Source organism: Pholis gunnellus, assembly GCF_910591455.1.
Source record: "Pholis gunnellus genome assembly, chromosome: 9".
Classification (NCBI taxonomy): domain Eukaryota; kingdom Metazoa; phylum Chordata; class Actinopteri; order Perciformes; family Pholidae; genus Pholis; species Pholis gunnellus.
Window position 1 is genome coordinate 14,432,423 of NC_136535.1, and position 13,859 is coordinate 14,446,281.

Sequence of the window (13,859 nt, forward strand, 5' to 3'; positions counted from 1 at the left end):
TGATGAATGGAGAGCTCTTCTTAGGTCACCTTTTTATATGCATCTTTTAATTTGCTGCAGTATTATTTATTGCAGCCACTTAAATGTTGTTGTTGTCTGAACTATTAGATGGTTGTCTGTAACCCTCTTAATGTGCCGGTACGCTCCTTATGTGTGTGTCGGATACATTTTTCCAGACATTACATATCAGACACGGTCTCTTCTGCTTCATTGGTCTTCGGGTATAAAGCCTCAGCACGGCCCTTAATAAATACGGATACAATTTGACTGCGTCGTGTCTAAAGAAAGGCGGCACATCCTGAGTAATTATCCTCCGAGGGATGAAGCTGGTATTTGGCATCTGCAGTTCCTCAAGTCATTTTAAAGTATGTGTGGCTACAAAGGTAGCCTCAGCTTGTCACAGTGCACCAGTGGGCTCTTAGCAGACCTGCAGGAGTGCTTTATGGGTTTAATAAATCGTGCTAATAGTGTGTCTAGATGGAAGAGGACATAGGGAGAGGCCATTAGAGCAGTTCTGCTTTTTTAGGTCTTCAGAGTGCATCTATAAGCAGCATAGTGATACATCAAATAGTTATTGGTGGTGATTGACCAGCGACTGTAAATATTTGATATTTGAAAATTAGACACGCGAAAAGAACACTGTGATAATGACATTCCTCTCTCTCTCTCTCTCGCTCCACTAGGGTTGAGCACAGAGGGACTCTACAGGGTCAGCGGGAACAAGGCAGAGATGGAGAGCATGCAGCGGCAATTTGACCAAGGTACGTAACTTTCAACCTACATTACAAGTGTACACCTGCTCATCCTCGCTTCAGCTGTACACTTACAAGCTTGGCGAAAAGGCCACAAAGACGTGCGTATGTATGTCTGCTTCTATCTATAACAAATAGATGGATGGGTTCATTAACCGGGGAGCATTAATTCTACGGAGCGAATTGGCCTTCACTTCCTTTGAGACTGCAGAGCTGCCTCGTCTATCTTGTACCTGCTCCTGCGTGCCTGCGCATTTTCACACGTGTGCATGTGCAAGTGCTCTCCGTGTGCGACTCCATGCGTGTGTCTATCTGCTGTGGGCAGTTAATTACCTCCAGATTGGTTCGGTTAATGAAGCGTGGCGCTGCCGAGATAGATAGCAGAGCAAGATGGCCTGTGTATGAGTGTGTGTACGCGTGCGTCCACGCCTGGTTGAGCCGAAAATCCAACTCAGGTAATCAGAGTTGAAGCCCTGCGTTGAATCATTCTGAGCCTCCGGCCGATGGGACAGGACATTACAGGTGAAACTACAGCGAAGGTGTCTCATAGCCATACTGAAGATGGCACTTCAACAGCCCCGTGAAGATTCAGATATCTCATTACAGGGCAAAGCAGCATCAGAAGCCGCGCACTTTGGGAACTCTCAAAATGGGATCTCTCCTCGGACTGTTCAAGAACTCACTCACCGTATCTCTATTACTTTTTCAGCCCCTCATCTTTCTACACATACTACCTTTTGTCAAGTAAAAAGTTATCAGAAAATTACTTTTTTTAATTAAGTCTCTTGTGCGCGCACGCACGCACTCACGCACTTGAGTGCCTCTTTAGTGGTGTTGCTGTCTGACCGGTCTCTCTCGGCTTAAATCTACTTTACAAGTGTCTGTGGTTCACTCTACCTCTATTATTAAACTAAAGTATCTTATGGTATCGCCAAAGATGCCGTTTGCTTTCTATTCATATTGATTAAATGATGAATTGAACAGACCTGTTTGTCCAGGCTTGTCTACAAGTTGTGTTGCACAATCAAAAACAACCACAAACGGTGAATAATTCCGTAAGTAGGCTTTATGGATAAAACCCTCAAACGCAACCAGACCGAAATGTCAGTTTTTGATCCAGAAAATTGAATAACAGACTATATTACATTCATGCAAAGCTCATATAAAACACTCCCGTTCATTGATTTGTCAAGCCACCATGCTGTCTTAATAATAATAACATTTTTATTATTATCATTATTATTGAAGCCTCCTCTCTTATTTACTGTATGCATGTAGAATGATGATATGTATATATACGGTATGTGCGTTTTGTACTTTAAATGTCTTCTCTCCATTTCAATTCTTTTTCCAGACCACAACCTGGACCTGGTGGAGAAAGACTTCACCATGAACACAGTAGCCGGAGCCATGAAGGCCTTCTTCTCCGAGCTACCTGAGCCTCTGGTGCCCTACAACATGCAGGGAGAGCTGGTGGAGGCCTTCAGTAAGTCCTTCGGCTCTGGTTTAAGGGGACTTGGGGCTCAGGGATGCGGGGCAGAGTTCTGCACGAAAACCTGAAGTGTATTGGATTTGACCTTAAATCCTTTTCTGTAACTTTTCTTTAACCTAACAAGCTAAACTCTTGCAATCCCAAACCATCCGTGAGAATTAGATTTGCCACTCCGTGAGGAAATGGGGAACGGAGGAAAAAAAAAAGGGATGGAGGAGAGAATATTTAAGGCTTGTGGGAGGAGAATTTGGGGATGATTGCACATGTTGAAGGGATGCAGGAGCACTATGGATAGCGGGGTCCGGATGAAGTCATGAGAAAACAGTCATATGCGAGATAAACGAGGGTGCTCCTGAGCTCTCCACGGCCTCTCTTTTTCTCTTTGTGTCCTGTAATCTGTTGGAATGGAGATTTAAGGCGTAGCTTAGTCTTGCATCGCGCCACAGAGATTTACCCCCGGGCCGCAAGGCTGCTGTCACTCACTGAGCTCTGTGTGTGTGTATGTGTGTGTTTTTTAACGGCCATGGCGAGCGTTTTCAGCCGTGACAGAGACCTGATAAAGCTCCTGCAGTCTGTGCCACAATAGAGGAAAAGAAGAGCGGAGTGAACACAAGTTTAGAGACGAGAAAGACTTCATTCGGTTGAAAATTGCAAATTGCGCTGGGCATTTTCTTACTGTCAGGCGTGAGAGGTGGAGAAAAAGAAGGGATGCGAAAAAAGCTGGGCGGGTGGATTTTTAGTGCACATTGTCATGGTGACGTTACTTTAAATAAGCCGTAGGAAGTTATGTGTTCATTACCGACGATGGACGTACAGCAGGAGGAACTGGGGCTGTGTTAAGTCATCAGGCACGAAATCTGTTTTTGATCCACACTGACCTCATTGTGGGAATACAAAACCCAAATTCTCTGATTGTAAATCATGTTTTCGAAGTGGACGAGAACATCTGCTGTTCCCACTGCAGCGCTCGGCCTCGCTCACACACACACACACACACAGGATGGACTGTGTTAGCCGGTGACGTCAGCTTTTCTGACTCACTCCTCGCTGCCATCAGGCTTAACACACCCAGTGTGTGTGTTTGTGTGTGAGTTGCTGTAATCTATAGGACATTGTGATGGGTGTACTTTCCTCTTTTGGAATGTGTGTGGTCTTTGTCTGGGGTTTTTTTGTACTGTAACTATAGTCCTTTTTGATTGTGTGTGTTTTTTCATGACTTCGTACTGCTGTGTTCTGCACGTATTTTTTGAGAGCTGAATCCAATTGCTTTCACTATGCTCTTCAAACTCTCCTCTTCTCCGTTGTACTGCCCCCGTCCCCCCCCCCAGCCCCCTCGTCTTAACTCTCACTCCCCTGACATCTTTGCCATAGATTCCCTTAATCTTTCCTTTCAGCCACTTTCCTCCCTCCTCTAACCTCTATCGTCTCTCTCTCTCTCTGCCACCATTCAGAGATCAATGATAGGGAGCAGCGCTTCCAGACGATGAAGGACATTCTGCGCCGCTTCCCCAAAGAGAATTACGAGGTCTTCAAATATGTCGCCAGCCACTTGAACAAGTGAGTGAGTGAGTGAGTGATGGGGTCAGAGTCCGCCTCTGACAGCCGTGCTGACTAACCCCCGCCGGTCATCCAGTCAAGTGACCTAGCAGTGACATCACCGATAGTAGCTTACTGACAGAATAGAGGTTGCTTTGCTCGGGTTGAGTCATTATCTGTGTTATTGCAGTGTTATCTCTATGTGTGTGTTGATGAATACTCTGCTCCATAGATGCGAGGAAAACTTTGTAGTCAAACTGTATAAATCAGTGGTTCCAAACCGGTGGGTCAGGACCCCCAAGAGGTCCCAAGAAAAATCTGAGTTGTCACAAGATGATTAAAAGAATAAGAGAAAATTTAATCTGTCACACAGAAATATAAAATACTTTTACCTCCTTCAAATGAAGCTATTTAGGAATAATAATATGTGATTGAACTGTGGGGATTTGTGGCCAATTAATTTCTCTTTTTGGTGTCTTTGTGTTGCGCAGGGTGAACCAGAACAACAAGTTGAACCTAATGACCAGTGAGAACCTGTCCATCTGTTTCTGGCCCACACTGATGAGACCAGACTTCACCACTATGGACGCCCTGACTGCCACCCGCACCTACCAGACAATCATCGAGAGCTTCATCCACCAGTGCGCATACTTCTTCTACAATCAGCCGCTGGCCGACGGCCTCCCCGGCTCCCCCACCTCTTCGCTCTCCTCCGGGGGAGGAACTTCGGCCTACTCCTGCATGGCTGGAGGCTACCAAGCCTCGCCGACTCCGTCCCCGACTCCCTATGTCCTCCCAGCAACCCCTCCAGTCATTCCACACTACGGCCCTCCTATCCACCACCACCACCACCACCTCCACCACCTCCATCAACATCAGTCCCCACCCCACTCCCCACCTCCTACTCCCCAGTCCCCCATCCCAGCCCTGCTGCCGCCCTCCCTACACCCCCATCACCCCCCTACGGAACAACACACGCTGTGAACCAGGGATCAAGGGAAAGAAGGGGGGAAAAAAAAAACGAAGAAGACGGCTAACGAGATTCAGAGAGATTTAAGGGTTTAGAATAAGAGATTTTGAAGTTTGGGAAGGAATTGAAGAAGAAAAATTGAAATGGGAACCAGAGGTAGGAAGACAAGTTGGGAGAGATTGAGTGAGATGCAGTATGTACAGGGAGAGACCTATGTGTTTGGGAGAAGAAGGGGGCGTTTGAGCCTCTGCTAATATTAGAAAAACGGACACACACACAAGGCAGAAAAGGGGAACACTGAAGAGCCTCTGAACTGGCGGTATGATCTTTCTACCCCCTCGCCACTTCATCCCTTTGTCTCTGTGTCACTTCACCTAGACCTGCCCTCCTTGCCTTATAGAGAACCTACACACAAACACACTAATGAGTGCGATGTTGCCAGTAACTGTTAAAGGGACTCAGGGAGGGACTCAGAAGTAAAGTGGAAAGGGGAATGTGAACTCTGCTATGTTGGGATTGCTTCACCACACACACACACACACACACACACACACACACACACACAAAACACCCAGTGGCCAGTGTGCCTCCGACAACCATTCTCCTCAATCCCTAAGCCACCTGGGAGTTTTTGTGGCCAGCGCACGTTTTTTTGCAATCCGCCCACATACTGTTCCCACCTGGGAGGCTGTGGCTGGGACAAGGTGTAGCAGAGAGCGAGTTCTTAACACACGTTTGTTTATTTGGCCACTGTACAGAGGACTGAGGCAAGAAACACGTGTTACTACTCACCCGACAGGATGTTCTGTCCTCTGCGACACACACGCATTCTTATCTATCAACCCCTCACACAGATACACGCACACAGACAAAATCAGTTTCAGTTGAGGCAGTATGCCAAGCGCCGAAAAAACAAAATCTCAACAGACCGGATCTGCTTTGGCAGCACATTGGAGCAAAGGATTATGGGAACTCTCACACCCTTTGCATTCTGGGAAGGCTCCTCCCAGTCTCCTGTTTGGTTTCTCGCTCTCTTGGTTTCAACTTCGACCTCATGCACTTTGTAAACACATGAAGGAAACGGTTGGATATATTGATCGGTCTAAATCTTGATTCTACATTCCCGCTGTCCCAACGCGTGTTTTATTCTGTCCTTCATTTGACAGAATCGTGGGAGGGGGCCTGTCACTCAATGCGTGGCCTTGTGTGTAAGTGTCTGCGTGAGAGTCTACCAGTCTGTGTGTGCATATATCCATGCCTTTTTGTTTTACCTGAATTTCCCTGCATTAGGCAGATAGTGGGAATAATTCCAGTGTCGGACCTTCACCTGTCATGTTGCTTCTTTCACGCTGTGGTGGTTTTACGAGCGAGTCGGTTCTGCAGTTTCCACAGTAAGGACCTTGTTCAAAAAGCACTTTTCTGAGCACTTTGAAGGCACATTTTAAATTGGAGCTGCCATGACATGACAGCCACCGTTCACTTTAATGTCAGTCCACCCTACTTTCTCTCACTCTGGGAGCACACCACTGACATCTATAGGAAGAAATGGGTATTGCAGCCATAACCTGACTTCCACTACTGCATGGGCGTAGCACCATTTTCCTTCTGTGGTTTGTGTGGTGTCAGATTCTCTTATTAGGTGCAATTGTTACGATTTTTCATCACTGTATGTCAGGTAAAAATTAACTTTCGAGCTCATAAAGTGTAAGTAAAAAAAAAAAACTGCAGTTTTAAATCTGATACAAATCAATTGAGATTATATAGATTCAGGCTCTGCTCTTGCAGTTGATTAGATATGCAGTGAGTAAAATGTCCTCTGTCTTTTGTTGTTACTTTACACTTCACCACAGCACTCAGCCCTTTGTAAAGGAGTGCAGGCCACTTTCCAGACGCCCCCGTGTGAGTGGTAGGATATAAGAATTTCGGAGATTGAGGCAAAATGTAGCAGTAGGGTCCAGAAAGTAAGAGCTGGAAGTGAGGCTCGAGCTTTGGCAGGTGGCAGGGGAGGCTTTTTATTGTTGGAAGTAATTGGTGAGCACTGTTCCAGGCCTCAGCATGCTGTCCCTCTTAGGACACAGCATCATACCTCTGAAAGGAAGACTCAAACTTGCTCTCTGTGCACTCAAAATATATGATTTTGCAAGAGTGTAACCACGACACCAGTCGGCCCCCGCTGTCACTGTTATGCCACCACATCCCCTAGTCATTCCTAGTCCAAGAGAGACACTTGGGTCTGGGAGAGACAGCAGACGGAACAGACAGAACAGACAGTCCATTCATCCGTCTGCATGACTGGAACCGAGCATCACAGAATTCCTCGGCCCGGCCTGCTGTCACCGTAGAAACCAGTGAGATGGGGCTGGAAGATGATTACTGAGTCCTGATCGAAGCAGCTTATGAAGTGTGTAGGTGTGTGTGTGTGTGTGTGTGTGTGTGTGTGTGTGTGTGTTTCTGTGAGCTCGAGAAAGTGTGCACGCATGTGAACTTATGCGTGTTAATGTTAAGCAGATGCTCAGCAGGGTCACTTATTCTGTCTGACACTGAGTTGCATCTCTGCATGTCTCCCCAGACTGTCCTCTGCCCAAAAGGAGAGAAAAAACCCAACTTTTAACCAATCACTGAACTCTTAAAGGAGCTTTTATAAGTCAACACTACCTATTTACCGTGTGTGTGTGTGTGTGTGTGTGTGTGTGATTAGGGGATAGAGGAATTAAGAACGTGTGTTTGGTCGGGTGGGTTTGGGCGAACATGCTAGCAAGCTGTGCTTGGCAGACGGCCAGACACCCGTGTGATCCAAATAAACGTGAAGGAGAGGAATGCAGTTCTCCTTGCGGTCATTACCCCGCTGTGTAACCCTGTTAGCTCGTCCAGATTACACACACTGATCCTCACAGAAAGTGTGAGGGAGATGGAGGAGAGATTGGGGAGGGTTAGAGGGAGGGAAGACGGGCAGCAAACGGGTGAATGGGATCATTATTTGGGAGACGGAGGGAGGGAGGGAGGAAGGAGGGGTGACCACTGGTACTTGTGGGTGTGAACGCCGGCCAGTGGCGTTCCCTGTGTATATCAATGTGTTAATACTGAACCGACTGTGAGGCAGCCAAAGACTGTGGAAAAAAGGGTCGAGGGAGAGATAGGAAGCAAAGTGACAGTTTAGAAGAACAATTGAATTAAAAAAATGTGACTTTGGTTCAGCGATATGTGGCTGCATTGCTTTTCTTTTTCTTTTCTTTTTTTGCAACAATGGTGACAGATGTCTGTTAAGTTAAAATGAGAAACAAGCAAAACTATATTCAAATGGTTGTTTATTGGTATGTTAGGGGGTTTAACACGTTGCCCTTTAGTCAGTGGTGATAGAAAAAAAAAAAAAAAAACTTTCTTTTTGTTTTATTTTAATAATTAAAAAATACAAAGCATTTTTTTTTTTTTTTTTAACAATTTCTTTGTGAACGATTGAGAGAGCAGCCCAGTATAGTGCATGATTTCTTCCCAACCAAGGAAGAGGGCTCCACCACTCTCACTATTTAAGAGATGATAAAAAAAATATAAAGAAATAATGTGGGAGGGAGGGAGGGAGGGGGTGGGGGGGGAGAAAATAATAAAAAAATAAATGAAGTGCTGTAAAGTGAAAAGATAACATCAAACAAAAAAACTGTCATTATTTGCTGAGTATGGTAATTTGTCTCAATGGGAATGGTGTATACAGCAAGGCCTTATGTGATCTGTATCATAGTTAATAAATCAAATCTTGTAAAACTTCTGCTTCTTGTCTCTTTTTTTTTACACATAATTGATTAGCGTGAACATATGAGGAAATCCTGAGCAGTCTGCAGTCAATGTAATTCATTCTTAATCAACTTTTAAATCTCAATTAACCTCAGACAAGCTCCGGAACAGCTAGAAAGGGGAACTTGAGTTGAGTTTTGTTTTTTGTCAAACTACTATTTATACATTGCTGTTTATCAGCGTTCTATGATGGCTCTGATGACTTTTCCTGTCAGGCAACACATCCAAATTCCAAAACCTACTTTGTAAAATCAGAAGAGTGCATTCAGGGCAGGTACAGTGATGGTCTACCCCTGTGGTTCCCAACCTTTCCTGGCTTGCGTCACCATAAAGCAGAGAGACGTCTACTTGCAGCCCGTCAGCGGCGGCTACATATGTCTGTTTGTGACCAGTTCTACCCAAAATGTGAGTTTGTCCTTGTTTTGTTGTTTTACTTTTTAAAAGGTTTAGAGACTCAGAGGTAAATTAATCTCTTAAAGGAAAATAAAGATTCAGTTAAATTCTTATCAAATAAAATGTGTAACAAGTAGACTATATTTAGCTGTTAATCATCTTATAACCCTTCAGATTCATCTTGCAGCCCCCTGTGGCTTGGAACCACCTACAGGATAACTGGGAAAAGTGTCATAGTAAGAGGTTTGATGTCAAGAATTGCTGAAAAGAAAAATCATATGAAACTGTATAATCAGTATGTGTGTGTGTGTGTGTGTGTATATATATGTATATGTATATATATATGTATATATATATATGTATATATATATATATATATATGTAAACCAATTAGCTTGGTAAATTAGAAATCTGTTCCTGCGCACAACAAACATGCAGATTCCATCTTCACCTAAACTCCTTGCTAAGTCCCTTATTAAGATACGTGACATTCATTTTGCAGATGTTTAGTCCAAAGTGAGAGCAGTCTGGTGCTCCGTGTCGTAACACTTCATGTGGACGGGAGGAATCTGGTACAAACCTTACGATTAATGGCCACTCTGCCCTACCTTCAGAGATGCAGCTGCTTTGGAGGAGCAAAACAACTCTGATCTATTACTACAGAGACGGGCCTACTCACACACACACACTTACTAAATAAATCACTGTACAAGAAAAGTGGGTAAAGAGCAATTTCCATAAACTCTTGTCTGTTGTTTTATCAGTTTGCGGAACACTGTTGCCAGTTAAGTAGCAGTTATAAGAAGACGTGTACATTCATATATAAGTCTATAAGTTTAGTTTCTCACAGAATGCTATGATCTTTCCACCACAGTTTTTTGTCTCCGTTTTCTCTGCACACTGTTGAAGGGCCACTAAAGCCACCCAGGGGACCAGATGGGATCACAGCGACCCACGGGACTCTCCTGTTTGTTTTTTTTGTGAGAAGGGCTCCGCCTGTGCCATTTTCAGGGACGATGTAGCCTAAGGACTCGGGTCCCTGTGAGGGCGATGTGAAGGCCTCACTGCCATTTCATGGTGCCCTCATCTGACCTTTTCATTGAGTCAAACCAAAGGAAATCCATGTCCATGACCTTTGTGGTCCATCTCTCCATTCTGGCTCAGGAAGAAAAAGGAAAAAAAAACGACGAGAGAGCGGCTGATTGGGAATGAAAAGGGCAGGCCCGTGTGCACACAGGACACACAACCCTTGAACTCTAACCTTTAAGAAGTGTCATGAGGGAGAGAGTGGTGTGGGATTTGATTGGAAGTCAAATATGGGGATCGTCAACATTTGCTTTACTGGCCAGTGTAGGGATGAAGCCACTCAGGGTTGACAGGAATGCCATAATTAGTAGCTAATTTGAGGGGAAATAACAAAATGAGACAAAAGAATAAAGCTTTTAGAGCTAGTGCTTGTTCCCATTTCAGCCGTCTTAACTAAATCACAATGATCTCATATTCCCTTTTTATTCTATATTAAATGTATTCACTGGCATTTTGCTGCTTTTCCTTGTGCGTACACAAAGACGCCACTGGGAGGCTGCCTTGTCCCACACTACCCACCAGCCATCGCTCTGCTGTACCCGGGTAACGCATGGTAAACGCGGAGGAGCGTGGACCTAATTGCTCGGGTTTAAGGTTTGGACGTCAACAGTGGGACGAGGCTTTAATCCAGCGCTCACAGTGAGATGAATGCGTGAGACGAGCGTCTGAAGACGTTTCTCATTGATGTCGAGCTCCACTTCCCCTCTCTCACAGTGTGAAGTTGGGAGGAGGAAATAGGTTTGACTAAACTCCAGAGATCGTGTGGGGAGAGAGAGGAGGAGGAGGAGGAGGTGCACGGCAAAGTAAGCCGCGGAATAAAGACAAAGAACTTAATTTGAAGCTATTGTTGCTCTGTATTAGAGGCGTGATGTGGTTATTTAGTGCGAGGCACGACCACAAAAAAAAAGAAAAAGTTCTGAGGTAGACAGAGAGGAGGAGGAGGAGGAGGAGGAGGAAGGGGACATATATGGAGAAAAAGAGACTGGTCTTATGATGAGTCGAGGCACGTATCTCCGCTCAACCGTGTCTTTCTGGGCTTCGAGCTTCGCAGCTGCGGCGGCGGGTATTGAATTCAGATGCGGCCCTGCCTCCCCGGCTCTGGGCCGCTACAGGTGGAAATGCTCTTATCAATACGGACTGTCCGAGCCTGACTGCGGGCCGATCCGTCTCATTGATGATTTTAGGTGCCCCTGCCCTCCCTCGTCTCCCCGAGGAGCCCATTGATTAATGTCTGGGTCACAGTGGTATTTCCATATTGATGGCTCGATTGATGACGGCGCTCCAGGAACAAGCCGTATTGACCAGCTGGAAAGTGATACGTTTCAAACTATTTGGCGGATGTATTTATGCATAATGGGCATAACGAGGGTTAGATACATGCGGCGGAGGCACAGGAGAACTAGGTGAAAGATGAAGTGCATGTCATGATGTAGGCTGCAACATATATTCTACGTGCAAATTCAGCAATGCTCTGTGTTCCGTGATCAATATTCCTATAATAACAACAAGCTGTTGTACTACCGTCAATACTTATGTAGACAATAGCAGGACTACAATTTATAACTGGGTAAAATATAGTGTGCCAATTTTGTGCTTTATAGCTTTCTTTATTTGTATAAGATGATCAAATAAGATCAAACTTTATTGATCACCAGGAGGAAAATCGAGTATTACAGATAACATCCAAGCCATAAGCTTAAATAATAGATCAAAGTTAGAAAGCTATAGCCTATAGGTCGTGTGCATGCTTGTGATATACTCTATATTATATGCAATGTTTCTTCAAATGTAAATGAATGTACACTTTTTGTCCTTAAGGTCAGTTGGTCCAAGCAGAGGAGACAGGACCCCCTGGTGTATCACAAGATCGAACCGAGAGGGGTCGTGAGATGATCAAGGAGGGAGGAAAAAATAAACACAACTCACAAAATTATGCTTATTTCTCCTTTACCACAAATCGTTGCTTATTTATTTTTTCCATCTCCAGGAGTCCAAACACCATTAAAATCAATCTGAGGGGGGAATAACGCAATCTGCTCATGTTGTAGCTCATAGACATCTGCATCATGTGACGGGGGATGCTGGGGATGTTGAAGGGGTTTAATGGTGCGCTATTGCAAAACTGGAGTAACAACTTTGGGATTCATCAATGTAGTTGATTAGGAACGTTTTGTAACATACCACATGAAAAAAAGGATTTTAAGTCAATAAATCATTATTAAACATACGGCAGCATTTGTCAGTTACAAATTTGAGACTGTAAAAAAAACGACCTGGCATTCACTACATACGACACAGCTAATAAAGTTTGAAATAAGTCAAATTATCTGTGCCCAACCTGCAGGTGCATCGTGAGGACCAGTGTTGAAAGTCATTACAAGTCAGGAAAAACAACTCATAAGGATACAGTATGATGAACTTGCAGTAGTGTACAGGGGTTTTGCGAGGGCTGCTAATTGGCGTGCAACCTAATGTGACCTCTGTAGCTGTGTTTGCAATGGTGATTTACTTATTTTAAAGTTGTTTTGTGAGGTGTTTACATGGTTTTGCCAGCCCCTTACTGCTATGTGATCATATTGCTGTAATATTTCCACGCTATCTTTTATAAAAGTGGCTAGTTTTTGCTTCATCAGGTCAAGTGCACACACTGCATAATGCAGAACAACTCCACAGAGAGCCCAGAGTTGTGAACCCAATTTTGCAGACACCCTAATTTAAAGGACAGGGAGATAACAACATGATTCTGTGGGACTTGTTCTTCTTGTTGTGGAGATTACTTTGGAGGCAGAGGGCATTGTGTGGAGATGATAGTCAGTGAGAATAAAATAAAGCGTTGAACAGAACTGATCCCGCTTTACGCTTTTAGGGTCAGTGGTCTAAATGGGCGCTCGGCCTCCAGGTCCCCGTGACATGGATCAGGGGCCCCGACGTATATCTGCTGATTACATCTCCTGAAGTGGAAAAAATGCAAATAATAAATGTATGAGCAACGTGCTTGTTTTTTTGCTTGATTAATTATGCCGTTTAATTCCAGATCCACCACGCCGCTCCACCGTATAATTTCCCAGTGGTCTTGGCTGTTTCTTCTCTCACATGCGCTCTCTTCTTTTTTTTCTTTTCCTCATTGCAAAATGAATCATGGATCCAACCGTCTGTACCCGGGGGAAAGCGGCGAGCTGGCGAACGGGCTGACCAATCATGAGCATCAGAGGCAGACTCGCAGACGGAGGGAGCCTTTTGTTGTGTGCTGCAATCATCAAGTTAGAAGACAACTACCGATTTGGCGTGAAGAAAATTAAAAATATGGAGAGTAAGGAGGCAAAATAACCAACTTCATCTGTGTTTATCAGTCTGTTTTCTCTCTTGTGTTACATACAATCTCATTGCTCCGCAGCTTATCCAATGAGACTGGCCAGTGTTTGTCTGAGTGGGTGGCTGAGTCTCAGCGCCATTCATAATTTCAACTGGGACCATGACAGCTCCTCTATTCCCAGCCTGACCAACCCTCCCTCAGCCTCCTGACAGTTCCAGGTTAGCCTCTCTCTTCCTCTCCCCTGGTCCTCCTCTTTTCTCTCCTCCAGCTTTCCTCTCCGGCTCTCGCAGGGGCCCCACTGAGAATACCGCTCAGATCCAGGCCTCTGAGCCCCAAAGCCGGCCCTAATCCTCTGCATCGATCGTCCTGAGAATTTCCTCCCCAGCACAGCAGGCCCCGCTCACTCTCCGCGACCCTGAACAGCCAGCACTTCTGTTAGAGCCAGAGAAAACAGGGTCAGGCACATTACCTGTGTCTTCTCATCAGATGGGGCTTTTTTGATGTGATATTATTATATATGTGTTTTATTGG

The 13,859-nt window shown here is 44.9% G+C and overlaps 1 protein-coding gene across 1 annotated transcript in view; it reads left to right on the plus strand.

Moving 5' to 3' along the window:
- arhgap35a (Rho GTPase activating protein 35a) overlaps nucleotides 1-5,299 on the plus strand; it is a 55,061-nt gene extending 49,762 nt beyond the window's left edge. The window contains exons 4-7 of the mRNA XM_079166316.1: nucleotides 684-761; nucleotides 2,107-2,238; nucleotides 3,696-3,801; nucleotides 4,272-5,299. Coding sequence (XP_079022442.1) covers nucleotides 684-761; nucleotides 2,107-2,238; nucleotides 3,696-3,801; nucleotides 4,272-4,764 — 809 coding nt within the window. The 3' untranslated portion in view covers nucleotides 4,765-5,299. The remainder of the gene's footprint in view (nucleotides 1-683; nucleotides 762-2,106; nucleotides 2,239-3,695; nucleotides 3,802-4,271) is intronic.
- The last annotated feature ends 8,560 nt before the right edge of the window (nucleotides 5,300-13,859 follow it).